Here is a 16116-nt window from a genome sequence, read left to right as displayed (position 1 = left end):
AGAGATAACAGATTCCACCAGACATAAAAAGCCTCACCATCCGTCTAAAAACCACCAAGACCAGAGGCGTAGTAAAACAATGATAAATATTGGAGATGACTTTTGAAGATGGAGACAGCTTAAAGCCCAGAAAACCTTTAAAAGGGATGCTGAGTTGGCTAATTTGCTTGTCAACATTTCTGGCAACCCGCATGAGCTTCCAGTCAGGGGCGGGGCAGACAATTCTCCAATATTTTGAATTTGGACTGCAGTACCCATTTCAAACACTTGTTGTCAATCTTACATATAGCATCTTTAAAATCCTGTTAGAGGACACATAGAAACCAAACCTTCAATGTTAAAGATATGCCAGCTGACTTTTTCTGCTGTAAAAAGTCAGGGTTGACAAACCAAAAATCAACAACGACCAGCCAAACCACAGCCGAAGCCATGTTTTCTATACTACATCAAAAGCAAGTACCGCCTCGTGTTTATTGACAGTGGAGGATAATTTACGACTTGCTATGTCAGCAATTGAACAACGGATTGGCATGGTATGATGTACTCTCAGAAAAAGCCTCAACTGTCACACTGAATACAGTAAGTCAAGGTCCATATATTTTATCAGTATGTGTACAGTATACTATTTAAATACTATGTCAGAAATGTTACCACGCATCTCTTTCTCAGTGGATCTTGCTCACAAATAGAGGCACATGTACTGGAAGCTTGAAAACCCCTAATCTCATGTTATTAGATTCATGCATTTTAAAGTGTGGCCAAAGTGTCCAAATTCTTTTTGGAGCCACTGACTCTATTCTAAAGCCATAGCCCTGCACTATGTTAACCTGAAGAATCTGAGTTTAGTAAATTCTCGAAAAAGTACACTATGGGAGAATTGTAGCATTTCTTTCTGACATCCACAGTGCCATAAATTAGAGAGGAACTATTTTATAGGAAGGAAGATTTTCTTTAAATACGCGCTTTTAAAATGTGTACCATAAAACACACACACTCACATACAGCCACAAACATACTATTTTAGCTATTAGACACCCTCCCACTTGCATAGTGAAGGTCCACAGTGTGGGTAATATGTAAGCATTCCATGTGGGACACCATATAATATTTTTCCTTATTATTCAGGTGAGAATAAAGAGAAACATTAAGTTTCTCTTTGCTACAGCTCGCAAACTTTACGCTCTTTCTCTACGCCCCATAAACTCTTACAATTAAATGGCTATTGAAAGGCCAGTGATAGTGAATCAATAATACTTCTGCAGAGATTTCAGTGGTTTTGCATGCCTCTGTTGTGTGTTTGTGTGTGTGCGTGTCCACATGAGCATGTGATCTTTGTATAGAGCATATTTGGAGGGCAGTGGAGTGTGGTGGACAGCCAGAAGAAGGAGAGGCTGTTAAAAAAGGTATCCATGGATACTGCTGTTCAAGGACACTTTTTAACATCAGCATTGCTGTGCAAAGAACAAATACAGCACTTTTACTCTTCTCATCTCTTTCCCTTTCATGTCTGTAAAGCAATATGTGGCTGAAGTCCGCTTAGTTAACTTTATGATTCTGAATAAGACAGATTGGATCTATTCGCTTCAAAGGCATATGAGATAAAGTGCTTGAATCTTCTGAAATGTGCTCAGCCATTTGATGTGACACTGTGGAGCATGTGATGGAGTGCACTGCCCACTGCTTACAGACTTCTGAAGCCCTGTGGGACATCCAGATTCACTGGCCTGTTTTATTCACTCCAGTGCTGCCTGTAAAAGAGGGGATCCAAGAGGGAGGAGTTAAGAGAGAACTGCCCTGTGCTGCTTTGAACTTGTTATTTACAAGATTCCAGAGATTGTTAGAGTGGGTTCGCTTATACTTTGGGGACAAATTTGTTCCCAGAAGTTTGCTAAATCGGACAAAAGCTTCCTTGGGGACATTTTGGGACATCCTCATTTAAAAATAAATAGATAAATAAATAAATAAGATTCATAAACAAAGATAAATGTTGTTTTTTTTATTTTTTTTTTTTTATTTTTTTGTATTCTGAAAATGCTAAAATATTTATTTTAAGGTTAGGATTTGGCTAATTGCTAAAATGTGCAGTGTTTATAATTTATTTATAATTCAATACAACAGAGTAAGAATAGTGTCTATTAATATATATATTAAAAAATTCTGATAAATCATCATTACCTCAGCATAAATACAACACAAGTTAATGTAAAGTCTCCATCAGGTTGAAAAATAAATGAGTGTGTATCTTTGAACAGATATGTGCTGCCTAGTGTTGACATACTCATGGATAAGAAAAGGCATTTGTGTTCATCTGACTGTGTGCATGTCTACATATGAAAACTTGTTTCAGATTATGTGCATTCTTTCACTTTATGTGTTTTTTGTGTGTATGGCAGCGAGGGGGTGTTGATTTATGTGTGAGTTCTCTCAATGAGTTGAACAGAACAATAAGGGGCTCTGAGCTCAGCAGCCCCTCATCTGAGCCCCATCTCACCCCTTCATTTGCTTTCACAGACTAAAACTGGCTGGCAGGGCAACACACTTTCTGTTCCACCCTTTGAAATGCTAAAAAAGTTTTTTGTTTTTTTTACTTGGAGTGGAGGGGACAGAGAGAGAGAGAGAGAGAGAGAGAGAGAGAGAGAGAGAGAGAGAGAGAGAGAGAGAGAGAGAGAGAGAGAGAGAGAGAGAGAGAGAGAGAGAGAGAGAGAGAGAGAGAGAGAGAGAGAGAGAGAGAGGAAAAACAAGAAGACTAAGTAAAACATAAAGTAACACTAGAACCTTGGCTAGTACTTGCACCTTCACAGCAGAGAGTGAACAGGTGGGCTAAACTGACATAAAGACATCTTTAAGCAGGAGGCAGGTGAGTGGGAAGCAGAGATCAAGTTAAAGAGGACCAGAGAGATAAAACGAATGAATGTGGTTTAGCAAGTGAAACTGAGAATGAAGTTTAGAGGAAACGTTGATGTTTTCAAACTTTTGATGAATGATTGCCTTTATGCATTTTCCCTGCACTTCATCCTCTTTATTGCTCTGTGTTCCTGCGTTGCTTATGTAATACCATGAAAGTGCTTTGTATTCATTGTGCGTGTAGTTTTTGAAGAGGGAACTGTTTGATTGCAGTTTATTTCTTTATTATTGAACAAAATATTCCTTTTTTCCCCTGGAAATAAGAGATTTCGGAATTTATTGGTGAAATGTAGAACCGAGGGCTCATGTTGTATTTCTCGTGAGATTATTTATCAGTGCAAAGATGAGATATAGAAGCTTTTAGTACAAAACAGACACTTGTGTGTTCTTGGAGCACTTTCAAGCCCCTGCTTTCTTTAAACGATGAAGTATGCATTTTTCAAAAGCTTAGCAGGTTGCAGTTATGTCACTGTAAAACCCAATATTTTCTGCTTCATATGTTTTCTCAAGTGTGCCTAATTAAGCAAATGTTCATGTAAATTTGTTGAATGAAGCAAGATGTTGAAATTGCAAGAAACCATTTGGTCTCAGTTTTATTTGTTATGTTGGCAAAATATTTTAGAGGCGCTATTTATAAAGTTACGCAAGGTTTGGCAGTGTGAATGAGAGTAGTCTGTCATCTGAAGTAATATTGATATCTACTGTAGTATGCTTTGAAAGGCACAATTTAAAACTATAGTAGTGTAAACACAGATCTTTATGGATTTGCACTAAAATTTCATCAGATAATTTAGACATAATCTTATCTCTGAGCTTCCAAACTCAATATGGGCAATCTGTTGGAACAGCAGAATTAAGAAATGGGAAATTAACCATATGTTGTCCTTGTGGTTCAAAAATACTTTTTAAAATTATTATTATTATTGTCACTTATAAAAGTGCCTTAATCCTCACACAAAACCTTCACAAAAATAACAGCTGTTAATGCTTTATAAAGATACAGTGGACCCGAAAAGTATTTGGACACTGATGACACACTTAAATATGTAGGAATGTCTTTGCATTAGATGACAAAATATCAAACCAAGTGATATGTATTTGAAAGATAGCACAAACCAACGTTTTAGCAAAACATTTGACAAGAATAGATTTGTTGGTTTAAAAATAGTGTGCAAAATTAAAACAAGAAGTATTTGGACTCTTCCTGGTTGTCAAATGTTAGTGGGACATGTAGGCTACTGTATGTACAGTATTATGTGATAAACTACCTGTGGTACCTGCGTAGTTCTGAGAAAAAGTCTAACCTTGTTCGTATGCACTTGGTGTGATGTTTTGCATCTAATGCAATGACACTGGAACATTTTTAATTGTGGCTTAAAGGAAAAGCTCACCCCAGTCCCCAAATAAAAATTCTCATCATTTATCATGCATCCCAGATGTGTTAGGGCTGCTTGATTATGGCCCATAATCACCATTATTTTGGTCAATATTGAGATTACTCATTGACTTTGGAAACATCATAAATTTATTGAACTTTTTAAAAATCCTTGTCTTTTTAACAGTGGATTTCCTTGAACTTGAAATGTAAATTGCACTGGGTAGGGGAGGAGGCTATTGTCATATGATAATCATTTTAAGTTATGTATGGTAGTCAAATAAAGAAAAGCCTCCATCGCCACCATTAACAGCAGAGGGATGCTCATAGTTCTATAAAATGAGATCTATTTTTTCATTATGTTATTGCAGCAAGATCTACCATGTACAATAAAGGCTATATATTATCTCAATAACAAAATGTCAGTAGTGAAATTTGACGATTCTCAATACCAGCTTCAAAACCACAAGAAATAATAACACTAACTAATATGTTAATTATGGAAGAATGGTTCCAAGTTCTTAAGTAATTATTCAACAAAGACTAGTAAACAGTCAGTAACAGTGGCATGCACAGACCTTAGCAGGGACAGTGGCGGAAGGATAAAAAAAGGGCACTGATTTTTTTTTTTTTTTTTTTAATGAGTAGTAATTATAAATACTTAACTAATTTCTTTGCTTTTTGAGTATTTAACCATTTTTGAGTATTTAACCGTGTGTGTGTGTGTGTGTGTGTGTATATATATATATATATATATATATATATATATATATATATATATATATATATATAGTAGATTGGAGTACCATGACAGTATCATGAAATATGAACATGGTCAATCATTCAGTACTATGGCATTACCCTGGTAACGTGGTGCACGGTGAGAAAGTGGGAGTGCGATTAAGGGCAGCCGGTGGAGTTTCTGGTGCCTCCCTAGGGAGTTGGTACCCTACGCAGGCTGCGTAACTTGCGTATAAAATGCGTAGGTACTGTGGTAGCCTAATGGTATTTTTCTGAAAGTGACTAGTCTAATGGCTTATTAGTTTCACAAAACCAAACTGGCTTTGGCTGAACTTGACAGCTCCTTCACTTTATGTCAATATTCAAGACGAATTTAATTTATATCACTGAAAGCGACGCGAACGCTTCCATTATAATTAATAAATCTGTTTACACTGCAGGTGCGCTATGTCGGAAATGCGGTAGCAATCGAGTATTATTCTTTTGATTAACTTAAAACACAACACATGGAGTGGACTTTTTTATCTGACCTGTTACTCGTCTGAGGTAACAGCACTTTGATGTTCCGGGGCGAATTCAAAACTGCATCGTTTGCTTCCTTGAAGGGCACTCCTGCGGGAGGGGACGCCACTCGAAAGCTCGTTCAAAACGAAAGTCAGAAAATACATCTTTTCTCGGAGGGCCCTTCCACAAGACTATTAGCGAAGGGTACATTCATATAGTAATGCCATGTTTCCCTCAGAGTACGCACTTTAAGAACTCTGCAGTTCGGAGTGAGTATAGGGCATAGAGAAGATCATATGCGATTGGAATCCCCCCCCCATCTGCTGTAGCGCGCGCTCTTAAAGGCACCTCGCTTAATTTTCTTTATCAAGCCTGCGATTTACAAAGACATTTCATAATAACACATTATTACTGTTATTGTGAGATTATGACGAGATTTTAATTTTGTTTTATATAACTACTTTAATTTAATTATTACAATTTTCCCGTTCTGTGCACGTCAGTAATAAAATAACAATAAAAAAACAGCAATGAATAGAAATAGATTTTTTTTTAAAAACAAATTAAGAAAACTCAGTGCTTTTTTAACAACTTTAAAAGTTTTTAACAGCAGTATGCTATCAAGTATTCAAGTAAACATTCAGAATGAAATGCAACACAAAACTACTACTGGTCTTCACTGTATGATTATAATACATTAATACTTTTTAAATCTACTAAAGTTACTCAGTCAAGAGCAGTGAGTGTTTTCTCGTTTACTTATTATGGTTGTTTGATTATTATAATGACACACTAGACAGCAGCAGGTCTATTAGCTTACATTTATACTTACAAATCTGACATTTGAATACAAATACGCTTTTTTCTCTGCTGTTTCTGTTCACTTTAGACATCACTCTCTGTGTTTACATGAATACCTCACCGAGATGGCCATGAGACTGTTACTGTACTTCAGTAATTTTTTTAATATTTGTACTTTACTTGAGGATACATATTTCTTTAGATTTTTACTTTTACTTCACTACATTTTGAAGAGAAAAATTTATACTTTTACTCCGATAAATTTCTCCAGACCATTTCGTTACTTTTGCGACTGAACACTGCAAAAAATAACATAGCTGTATGTGTAAATTGCATGCAGATTGGCGTTAGTGATGTCTGATTCGTGAAAGAATAAATTGAGTCGAATCTTTTAAATTTGATTCAACTGAACCGATCAAAACGATTCAAAAAGTGGTCTGTATGATTCGTTTCGCGAATCACAAATCTGAATCAAAAGGGAAGTGTGCGCTGGACACCTTGTTCCGTCTGTCTCCACTGGGAAAGACAAGAAACTGCTAATGTAAGTTTAAATCAGTTTTTAGACGAATTAATATACTATACTGATGGGCAATGTTATTTTGTTGCACAAGCCTGTCACCTCATATAAACTAACTAAATGAGTTTATTTTCTGGCAAGCTTTACTCTTCATCAGCAGCACAAAATACATTAAATCTAAACTGTACAGTCACCAATTTACTTGATTTTTGCACGTTGTTCATGTTGTTCACTTTGTTATTTTGCACCAGATGAGTGCATTTACACACTGACTGATTGGTCAGAGCAGTTCTTGAGTTAAATCCTAATATAAACTCCAGTGGCAGCACCAATAAAATTAGTTGCTTCTGTAATTTATGCGATTTACTTGTACTTTTGAAACTTAAATAAATTTAATATCAGTTACTTTAATACTTTTACTTAAGTATTTTTCTCATGAGCTACTTTAACTTTTACCTGAGTCAATTTTCTATGAAGGTATCTTTACTTTTAAGTATGACATCTGGATACTTTATACAACACTGCTGAAATGATGATTGCCTAGGATACTGCTGATGTCAAGATTTATAGTGAAAAAGGCCAAAATCCACTGGGTTGCTTCAGAAAACATGGATTAAACCACTGGAATATTATGGATTACTTTCATGCTGCCTTTATGTGCTTTTTGGAACTTTAAAGCTTTGGTCAACATTCACTTGCATTGTATGGACCAACAGAGCTGAAATATTATTTTTAAAATCTTTGTGTTCTGCAGTAGAAAGAAAGTCATAGTCATCTGGGATGGCATGAGGGTGAGAAAATGATGAGAGTATTTTCATTTTTTGGGTGAACTATCCCTTTAAGTGTCCAAATACTTTTGGGGGGCCGCTGTAGTTCTGTTTTAGTTTTTGTTTGACCTTCAATTACACCAAGAAAAGTGACAAATATCATGTTCTGAATGACATTTAAAGTTCTTTGGGAACTGAGGTTAAGTTTCAAGTGTCATTAAAAAGATTCAAATTGTATTCTGTCAATAACTCGTAGGCTATATGCTTTACCTTAATCTTTAAATGTTTGCATTTAGTGAGTGTTTTTGTGTCTAGTCAATGTAAGAGATTTATATGAAATACATTTTTTTTGGAGCTATGGATATTAGGATGCAACGAGAGGAGGCATCAGCCCAAGAAGTGTTCAGCTATGCCCAGATGTCCACCCTGGAACGAAACAGTGGGCTAGGGACACTGAGTCGGCATCTGGAGAGAGAGAGGTTGGAGAGAGACAGTTACACAGTAGATGTCAGGGCCAGTGACCTGCAGCTGGATAAGCCTGGTCCATTACATCCCTGCTTTAGCTACAGAATCTGGCTTTACAGTGTCGTCATAGGGGTAAGAGTTCAAACCTTGGAGTTTAGGATTTTGACCAGTTTGAAATAAAGGAATGTTATGAAGTTGAATGAGAAAAAAAATAATTCAGATTCTTTTATCAAATAAGCAAATTTGTGACATTGATTATGACAACTCCTATGTACAAAAGGTCAGATTTCCTTTCTTCCATTGAAGCACACAAGGTGCTCTTTACAACATTTTCAAATCATGCTGGGATTACATGGATCATCAGGTTTTGCACAAACTTGGGGAGTCTATGCCAGTTTGAAATCAAAGGGAAAATTAAAGGGATAGTTCACCCAAAAATGAAAATTCTCTCATTATTTACTCACCCTCATGATATCCCGGGTGTGTATGACTTTCTTTCTTAACCAGGACACATTTGAAGACAAATAGAAAAATATCTTAGCTCAGTAGGTCCTTAAAATGCAAGTGGATGGTGATCCAATTTTTGAAGCTCCAAAAATCACAGACAGTCAGTATAAACATCATTGATGCAACTCCAGCAGTTATATTAATGCTTCTAAAGCAATACGAGCACTTTTGGTGTGAAAAAAGATCAATATTTAAGTACTTTTTAACTCTAAATCATTGCTACACACCTGTGATATCATGAGGGTGAGTAAATAATAAGAGAATTCTCATTTTTGGGTGAACTATCCCTTTAAATTCAAGGGGGAATTCATTTTAATTTCTCAATGTTTTAGCTTTGAACTCCAATTATTATGTTGATAAAATAACTTGCAATTAAAATGTAAATTAGAAAAAATAAAAAAGCAATAGAGGCATCACTAATGATCTGAGAGTTTTGTATCCCACTGTATTTAAGGACTGAGTGTGTCCATCTTTTTCTGACCCCCAGAGTAGCTTGCTGATAGCAGCAGCTTTCTCCCTCTACATGGGTAATGTGTTTCCAGCTGCAATGGACTACCTACGTTGTGCTGCTGGATCTGTGAGTATCTCTCCACAGGGTAGTCCTTCACAGATTAATATGCTCATAGATGAAGCCATTAGCTGATTTGATGTTGACATTATGCTTGGCTTTCTTGATTTCAGAGTATACCAGCTGCAGTGGTGAGCTTCACTATTGCCAAGAACAGACAGGTTGCAGTAAGTGAAAGGATATTTTTCAGCAAATACAGAAACATCATCTCAGCCAAGTTGTAAAAGCCTTCTCTGAACTAATAATCGTTGGAAGTTAACAAGTTCTTTGGCCAAATTAGTTGCTTGAATCATGCATATAAGATAGATTTAAACAGCCAAGCAGGACCATAGCAAGGAATTCTGGGGCCCCCTGTCTGTATATTGCTCTGGCCCCTTACCTATTAAAAAAATACAGTTTCAAATTTGTTGTGGGCCCCCTGGAAATTTGGGCCCCTAGAATTGTTACCACCTTTCACCCCACTAGCTATGGCCCTGCAGCCATGAGACTGCTGCTGTATGTAACTCTTCCTGTGTTTGCAGGTGTCTGATTTTCAAATGGTTTATGTGTCTTCCTTTGCTGTGACAACTACTTGTCTGGTGTGGTTCGGATGTAAGCTCGCTATTAGTCCCTCGGCCATCAATGTAAGAACATCACAACTATAATCCCAGCAATACAGCCACTAAACAGTAATGTGCACGTTATTTCTCTATACATATAAAAAAATAGCCTATATTGTTACAGTTACATGCTATTTGTTATCTTCAAGATTAACTTTAACCTGCTCCTGCTTATTGTGCTGGAAGTGCTCACGGCCAGTACTGTTATCCTATCAGCACGCTCGGCTGAGGACTGCTGCAGTCATGGAAAGGTGTGGCCATTTACATATAATCTGACTGCAATATGATCATAATTACATTTTCCTGGGACCCAGCAATTAGATTTTTGTGCTCTGAAGAGGACTGAATTTTTCTGTGTCAATGCATCCCACAGTTTAAAGCAGGGGTGTGGCCACAAGGGTGGCACGGGGTGGCAGCTGTGACCCTAAAAATTTGCTTTGCCACCCCAAATTGGACAGTTAAAATGTCACAGCTCGCAAACTGGAGACGCTGATTTAAACACAGAGTCGCAGCGGCTTAACCCATCCGTGTCACACTTGGTCAAAGAGTGACGTTCCGCCTTATAAGTACAACACTTGCACACGTGTTATAAGCCAGTAATAACACCGGTAAAGTTTACATGCAACATGAAACCGGCAGAAGATGCCAAAAAAATTACGTGTGCTGATCGGTTTTTGCTCAAACCGCTAAACAATATTGGATTATGTACATATCGTAAAACCAGAGGTCAGGTTCCTCTCGAGTTTTTTTTTTTTTTCACCACTAAATAACTGAATGTTTTTTTCTTGCTACAGTCACTTTAGCTTGCTCTCTGGGGGCTTTAGGACAGCAAGGCACGATTTTCTATAAAGCTGATTTGAAACTAAGTGTATTGTGAAAAGTGCTATACAAATATAAATGACTTGAGTGTAGACAAACTAATTTTTCTCAAGAAAAACATGAAAATTGTGAGTTCATATTAGTTTTTCTCATTACAATCAAAATAAACGCAGTGCTGTTGTGTAAGTTACTTTATTATAGAGCTCAACTTTTTGTTGCCAATGTCAGACACTTGTGTAATTTATGATTTAAAAAACATTTATGTTGAATCCTTGAATAAGTTTGAGTGAAACATTTATGAGAAACATTTTTTATTTTTTTTACTGTATCATATTGTGAGGCTTTGCATGGTATCGTATAGTAAAATTTGTGTATCGTTACATGCCTAATTTCTTCAAACACTAACGCCATGGGAGGAAAAAATACAAATTTGCTAGGTCCCAGGAGGAAATTATCAGGATATTATGTCCATGATTTAGTGTATTTGTCTGTAGCATATTTGATTAGCATTTTATGTACACTCTCTCCTGTGCATATCTCTCTGCTTTTTTTTTTTCTTTCTTCATTGCTATCATCAATCTCTTTCCTCCAGCCAGTCTATGATGGCCCTGTGGTTGTGTCCCCGGCTTCGTTCCCCACTCGTCTTCTCAAGGCTTATGCCGTGAGTTGCCTGCAAATGAGAGTATATGTGTGTGTGTGTAAATATGTGTGTGCGCTGATATACGATGTGCACTGTAGATATGCGGCTATTTCTCTGATGCAGGTAATTGAGGTTATAGTGGGCATCTCTGCTGTTTTTGGAGGGATTATTGCTCTTAATTTGGGTGCTCTCCTCCCAGAACCATACCTATCTGTCACTTTCTTCTGGATTCTGGTAGCTGTGAGTTTTGATTTAAAAATATTATTACATATATTAGTCCAGTTTATAATCCTCTAGAGCCATTCAGTGCAATGTTGGTTCACTGCTAAACTGTTTATGTGCGTGATAACCCCTGCAGTGTTTCCCCAGTGCCATTGCCAGCCATGTGGTGGCAGAATACCCCAGCAAGAGTCTGGTGAGTCACCAACAGGGTCTTTTCAGTGCTAAAGCAATCCAGACAAACGTCCCAGGAGGACAGTCACCATTATAATTAATTTAGCCTGTCTGTTTGTCTTTTCTAAAGTGCGATTTTCTCTAAGGACTGTCACTCTGCTTTTTTTTTTTTCTTTACTGCTCCCTTGGTCTCCCTCTTTGTCTCTCATACCCATCAATCACACACTCTGCTGTAGGTGGAAATGCTGATTGCTGTAAGTAGTGTGACCTCACCACTGCTTTTCTCAGCCTCTGGATTCTTGTCCAGCAGCGTGATCAATTTTATTAAGATCTTTCTACATGAAGTACCATTAGCGAAGGTGAGTTCAGTGTTATTTCTGTCCACCGAATCACATCAAATCAGTTCCAATATGTCTGGGGTCAAACTTTTGACACCATTAAAGGAATAGTTGACCCCAAAATGAAAATGGTGTCACAATTTAATCATCCTCATTCTGTTCCAAAGCCCATGTGCTGTTATTTTATCTGTGGAACATAAAAGGAGCATTTGAAGAATCTTCATGCAGCTCTGTTGCATACATCTGTATGTTGCCTTAATTGATTTGAGACAACGAAGGGGAACATTTTTAGTAGATTTGGAATATGGTGCTTTTATGATGTTCTATGAACAGTTGATGTATGCAAAAGAAACGCTTAGATTCTTCAGAAGTTCTCTTTGTTTTCCACAGTACAAATAACAGCATATGGGTTTGAAACGGCATGTGGGAGAGAAAATAATGGCAGAATTTTAAAGATGCAGTATGTAAGATTCAGAAACCCTTGTTATTAACGACACCTGTGGCAGTTAAGTGAACTGCAGCCAGCTACCTGTTGCTCGTGCTCGTGCACACACTCCATAGGGACGCGAGCGAGCATCGGCCAAAACAATGATGTAATGTACAAAGAGACTGAACGTGATTTACTGGCATCATGCTGACAGATGAGGTAGCAGAATTAAAATCACGCAGTTGTGATTGTTTTACTACAAACTTTGAGACTAATCTAAAACTACTTATCAGCTAACATAGCATACTGATACACACACACAGCTACATACTACTGAACTATACCAGACAGTTTACTGTTGCACTGCACTGTTATTTTGCGCTATTATATGTTTTATATGTCGTATGTTGTACTACGATCAAGAAACCAGCGTACTTGCTTAAATTTACAGTATCCTATATACCTGACTTTTAGTATGAAGAGAAGATTGTTGAAATTTTTTGAAAGTTATAAAACAAGGTAGCTTGCAATTCGTCAGCGTTAGCAGGCAAGATCAAGTTATCTAAAATTACACATATCAATCCTTATGGCACTATATTTCACATGCTTTGCAGTTATGTAAGCTTACCTGTCCAATAAGAAGAATGCCAATTCAGGGTCAGTTTTGATCCCCAAAACCGAATGAAGGTCCCTCCAGGAATCAAATGCCCTGCCGATGTTCACTCTAGTTTTCACTCAACCACGATCACGTTCCTGCTTAACCAGACGGGATTCAGTAGATAAATGTGTTTTTTTTTATTTATTTTTTTGGCTTACTCTGAGTTTTTGTAGGAGTCAGTGTTTTGCTTGGAGCCAGATGTTGGCTGGATTCCATCTCTAAGATAACGTTACCCAGTGTTGCAGTTTGTTGTCGCTGTTGAATAGCGGAAGAGAAGCACTGAGGCAAGGCTTTTGGGAGCGTGCATAAACGTCACATCCTTTGGATTTCCTGGCAAAATCGACCCACTTCCTTCACATGAAAATCAGTCTACAGGCTTTAATAGGCAAACCTAGGAAGTCCGGGAAGGGTTCATTTTTTAAGTTGCATTATAAGCTGTTCACACATTGGCAAAAAAATGCGAATATTACATGAAAATTGTTACATACTGCACCTTTAAGATAAACTATTTGGTAGGACTTTATTTTACAGTACTTTACTTACTAAATAATAACAACAACTACAGTAATTACTAGATACTAAACCTAACCCCAACCCTTGTACCCATATTAAGTATGTGTAGTTACCTAATATTACTCAGTACTTTCTTTGGTAAGTATTCACTGTTTACTGAAAGGACACGTACTGTAAATAAGTGCAACCAACTATTCCTTTAAAATATAAACCTCTGATACATTCTCACTTTTACACCCATTTTAGAGGTTGTTTAAATCACTTTAAGGTTGTGAATGTGTGTTGTGCATGCAGCAATCATATGACATACTGCAGCTTGTCCTGATGGGGCTACTGCTGGTGCAGGCAGTGCTGACATTAGCCACCATAGTGCAGTGTGCTTCCTACAAGAGCCATCTCCGCAAGGGAGCAACTGAATGGGACACAAGATATTGTGAGGTAAACACACAAACATACCACCATATACCATGACTGACAATACATTTTAAAGGGTTCGTTCACCCAAAAATGAAAATTCTCTCATCATATACTCTAATGCCATCCCAGGTGTGTATGACTTTCTTTCTTCAGCAGAACACATTTGAAGAAAAATAGAAGAATATCTTAGCTCATTAGGTCCTTAAAATGCAAGTGGATGGTGAATCGACTTTTGCAGCTCCAAAAAGTACAGTCAGTGTAAACATCATCCATACGACTCCAGCAGTTAATTAATGTCTTCTAAAGCGACATGATCGCTTTTGTTGCAAAAAAGATCAATATTTAATTACTTTTTAGCAATAAACCATCACTTCCGGTCAACAGCGGAATGCACGTGTGATGTAATAGCATTGGCATGTGAGACATGCAAGAACTGACGAACGTGCGACACACCCGTAAGAGCAGTGCTGTTTACAACTGAGTAGGAGGAACGCTGTACAGAAGCTTTGTTGGTTTTGGTTTAGATCTGTATTTGTATCTGTTTGTTTACTCACAATGGTGCATTTGTGTGCGTATCCTGGATGTCTCAACTGAGAGAAGAACGTGAGATTACGTCCGTAACATACCAACATGATTTCGTCACAAGAGAGACCACATGAACTCAGCGTTCTCGTGAATGCGTAAACAGCTGTTGACCGGAAGCTATGGTTTATAGTTAAAAAGTACTTAAATATTGATCTTTTTCACACCAAAAATGATCGTATCGCTTTAGCAGACATTGATTTAACCACTGGAGTCATATGGATGACATTTATGCTGACTGTTTGTGATTTTTCGAGCTTTAAATGTCATATCATCATCCACTTGCATTTTAAGGACCTACTGAGCTAAGATATTTTTCTTCAAATGTGTTCTGCTGAAGAAAGAAAGTCATACACACCTGGGATGGCATGAGGGTGAGTAAATGATGATAGAATTTTCATTTTTGGGTGAACTATCCATTTAAGAGTACAGTAAGTGTGTTGTATGTGTGTTGTATTGTCCTTACTGACTGTGCATGTACTGTTAACAGAGATAAACAGAAAACTTTGTACTGCACCCACTGTAGTGTGATGAAAACAAAGGCACCCAGCAATGGCAGTGCTGTTCCAGCCATCTGACTCTTGTCACAGTGGTGGTTGTTTTGATTGACAAAAGATAATGCCAAGGTGGCCATTGGAATATGACATCATATTATTTCTTTTCAACCTCTGGTGTCAGCATTTCCTGTCCTCTCATTCTTTATTTACAGCAACAGACGTCAAATGGCACACTCAATAAGTTTGACAAAGACAAGGCCTGGAAAGCAGTGGTGGTCCAAATGGCCCAGTGAGCAAAGATACATGAATCAGAGTGGGAAAAAACAGAGAGAAAGAAATTGAAAGATGAGCGTGTGTGGAGGATAAGAATGTCGCTGGAAAAGCTTGCGGAGACAGTGATTGAACAAACCTTTGCAAGCATGAGAGGAAATGGAATGTTACGGATGAAGGAACATAACTGGAATCATCATCTAGTTCTGAAACTTGCTGAAACTTGTTTTGTCATAACCTGACACTTGTCATCATGTATCTGTAAAAGATTTTATTAAATAAATGACAGTTTAGTCAGGAAAAGAACCCAAGTCACAATTTGTGGCAGGTTTTTAGCAAGCTCTTTAAAGTTGTGTCTCACAATCATGAATATAGTCTACTATAACAGTCTGAAATAGAAATCATATGAAGAGCAAATGGTTGAACAACAATGTACATATGCAAGTAAATTTTAAACCGACTATGCATTTACAATCCACAGTACTTGATCTACATTATCTAGATTTAGACTGCGAACAGGTATATTATATAAGAGGTTGGCAGAGTAGGGGCTTAATATATGATGTCTTTATAAATTCTAACACACTGTAAAGAACCATATTGCAGTTCAGAATGGTCGCATATGCTTAGCTGCCTTCAACAGTTTCACTTCATTAGATTTTAAATTTGTACAAATGTAAAAATGTAAGTTCTACATTGAACTGGCATTGAATATCAATAAAATTCAGAGGATGTTTTTGTGGATTGTGAATACTAATTTCAGAGTTCTTTAGTAAGAGCCTAATGTGCATGCAATAAAATATGACAAAATAGA

General features: G+C 37.2%; 1 protein-coding gene across 4 annotated transcripts; it reads left to right on the top strand.

The window, feature by feature from the left end:
- Positions 1 to 305: 305 nt before the first annotated feature.
- Positions 306 to 16116, top strand: mlc1 (modulator of VRAC current 1). Of its 4 annotated transcripts, none has more exons than XM_051657379.1 (12): positions 306 to 579; positions 7965 to 8206; positions 9069 to 9158; positions 9263 to 9316; positions 9671 to 9772; positions 9898 to 9999; positions 11160 to 11228; positions 11331 to 11447; positions 11566 to 11622; positions 11837 to 11959; positions 13831 to 13974; positions 15245 to 16116. In XM_051657379.1, exons 2-12 carry the CDS (start codon positions 7967 to 7969, stop codon positions 15323 to 15325), a joined length of 1179 nt encoding a protein of 392 aa, XP_051513339.1. In that variant the 5' UTR covers positions 306 to 579; positions 7965 to 7966; the 3' UTR covers positions 15326 to 16116. The 4 variants fall into 4 exon arrangements, with proteins under 4 accessions (XP_051513339.1, XP_051513342.1, XP_051513338.1 ...); XM_051657378.1 differs by lacking the exon at positions 306 to 579 and adding an exon at positions 2703 to 2857; XM_051657382.1 differs by lacking the exon at positions 7965 to 8206 and having other exon boundaries at positions 307 to 579; positions 15245 to 16115.

This window comes from Myxocyprinus asiaticus, chromosome 26, assembly GCF_019703515.2.
Source record: "Myxocyprinus asiaticus isolate MX2 ecotype Aquarium Trade chromosome 26, UBuf_Myxa_2, whole genome shotgun sequence".
NCBI lineage: Eukaryota > Metazoa > Chordata > Actinopteri > Cypriniformes > Catostomidae > Myxocyprinus > Myxocyprinus asiaticus.
Note: the sequence above shows the minus strand (reverse complement) of the source record. Positions and strands in the feature narration are given on the sequence as shown.

What these genes read in the sequence shown, in the direction of transcription:
- mlc1 (XM_051657379.1), top strand. Translation starts at nt 7,967, where the DNA reads ATGGATATTAGGATGCAACGAGAGGAGGCATCAGCCCAAGAAGTGTTC. An exon ending in TTAGTCCCTCGGCCATCAAT is followed by an intron (nt 9,773 to 9,897) that starts GTAAGAACATCA and finishes GTTATCTTCAAG; the next exon opens with ATTAACTTTAACCTGCTCCT. An exon ending in ACTGCTGCAGTCATGGAAAG is followed by an intron (nt 10,000 to 11,159) that starts GTGTGGCCATTT and finishes TCTTTCCTCCAG; the next exon opens with CCAGTCTATGATGGCCCTGT.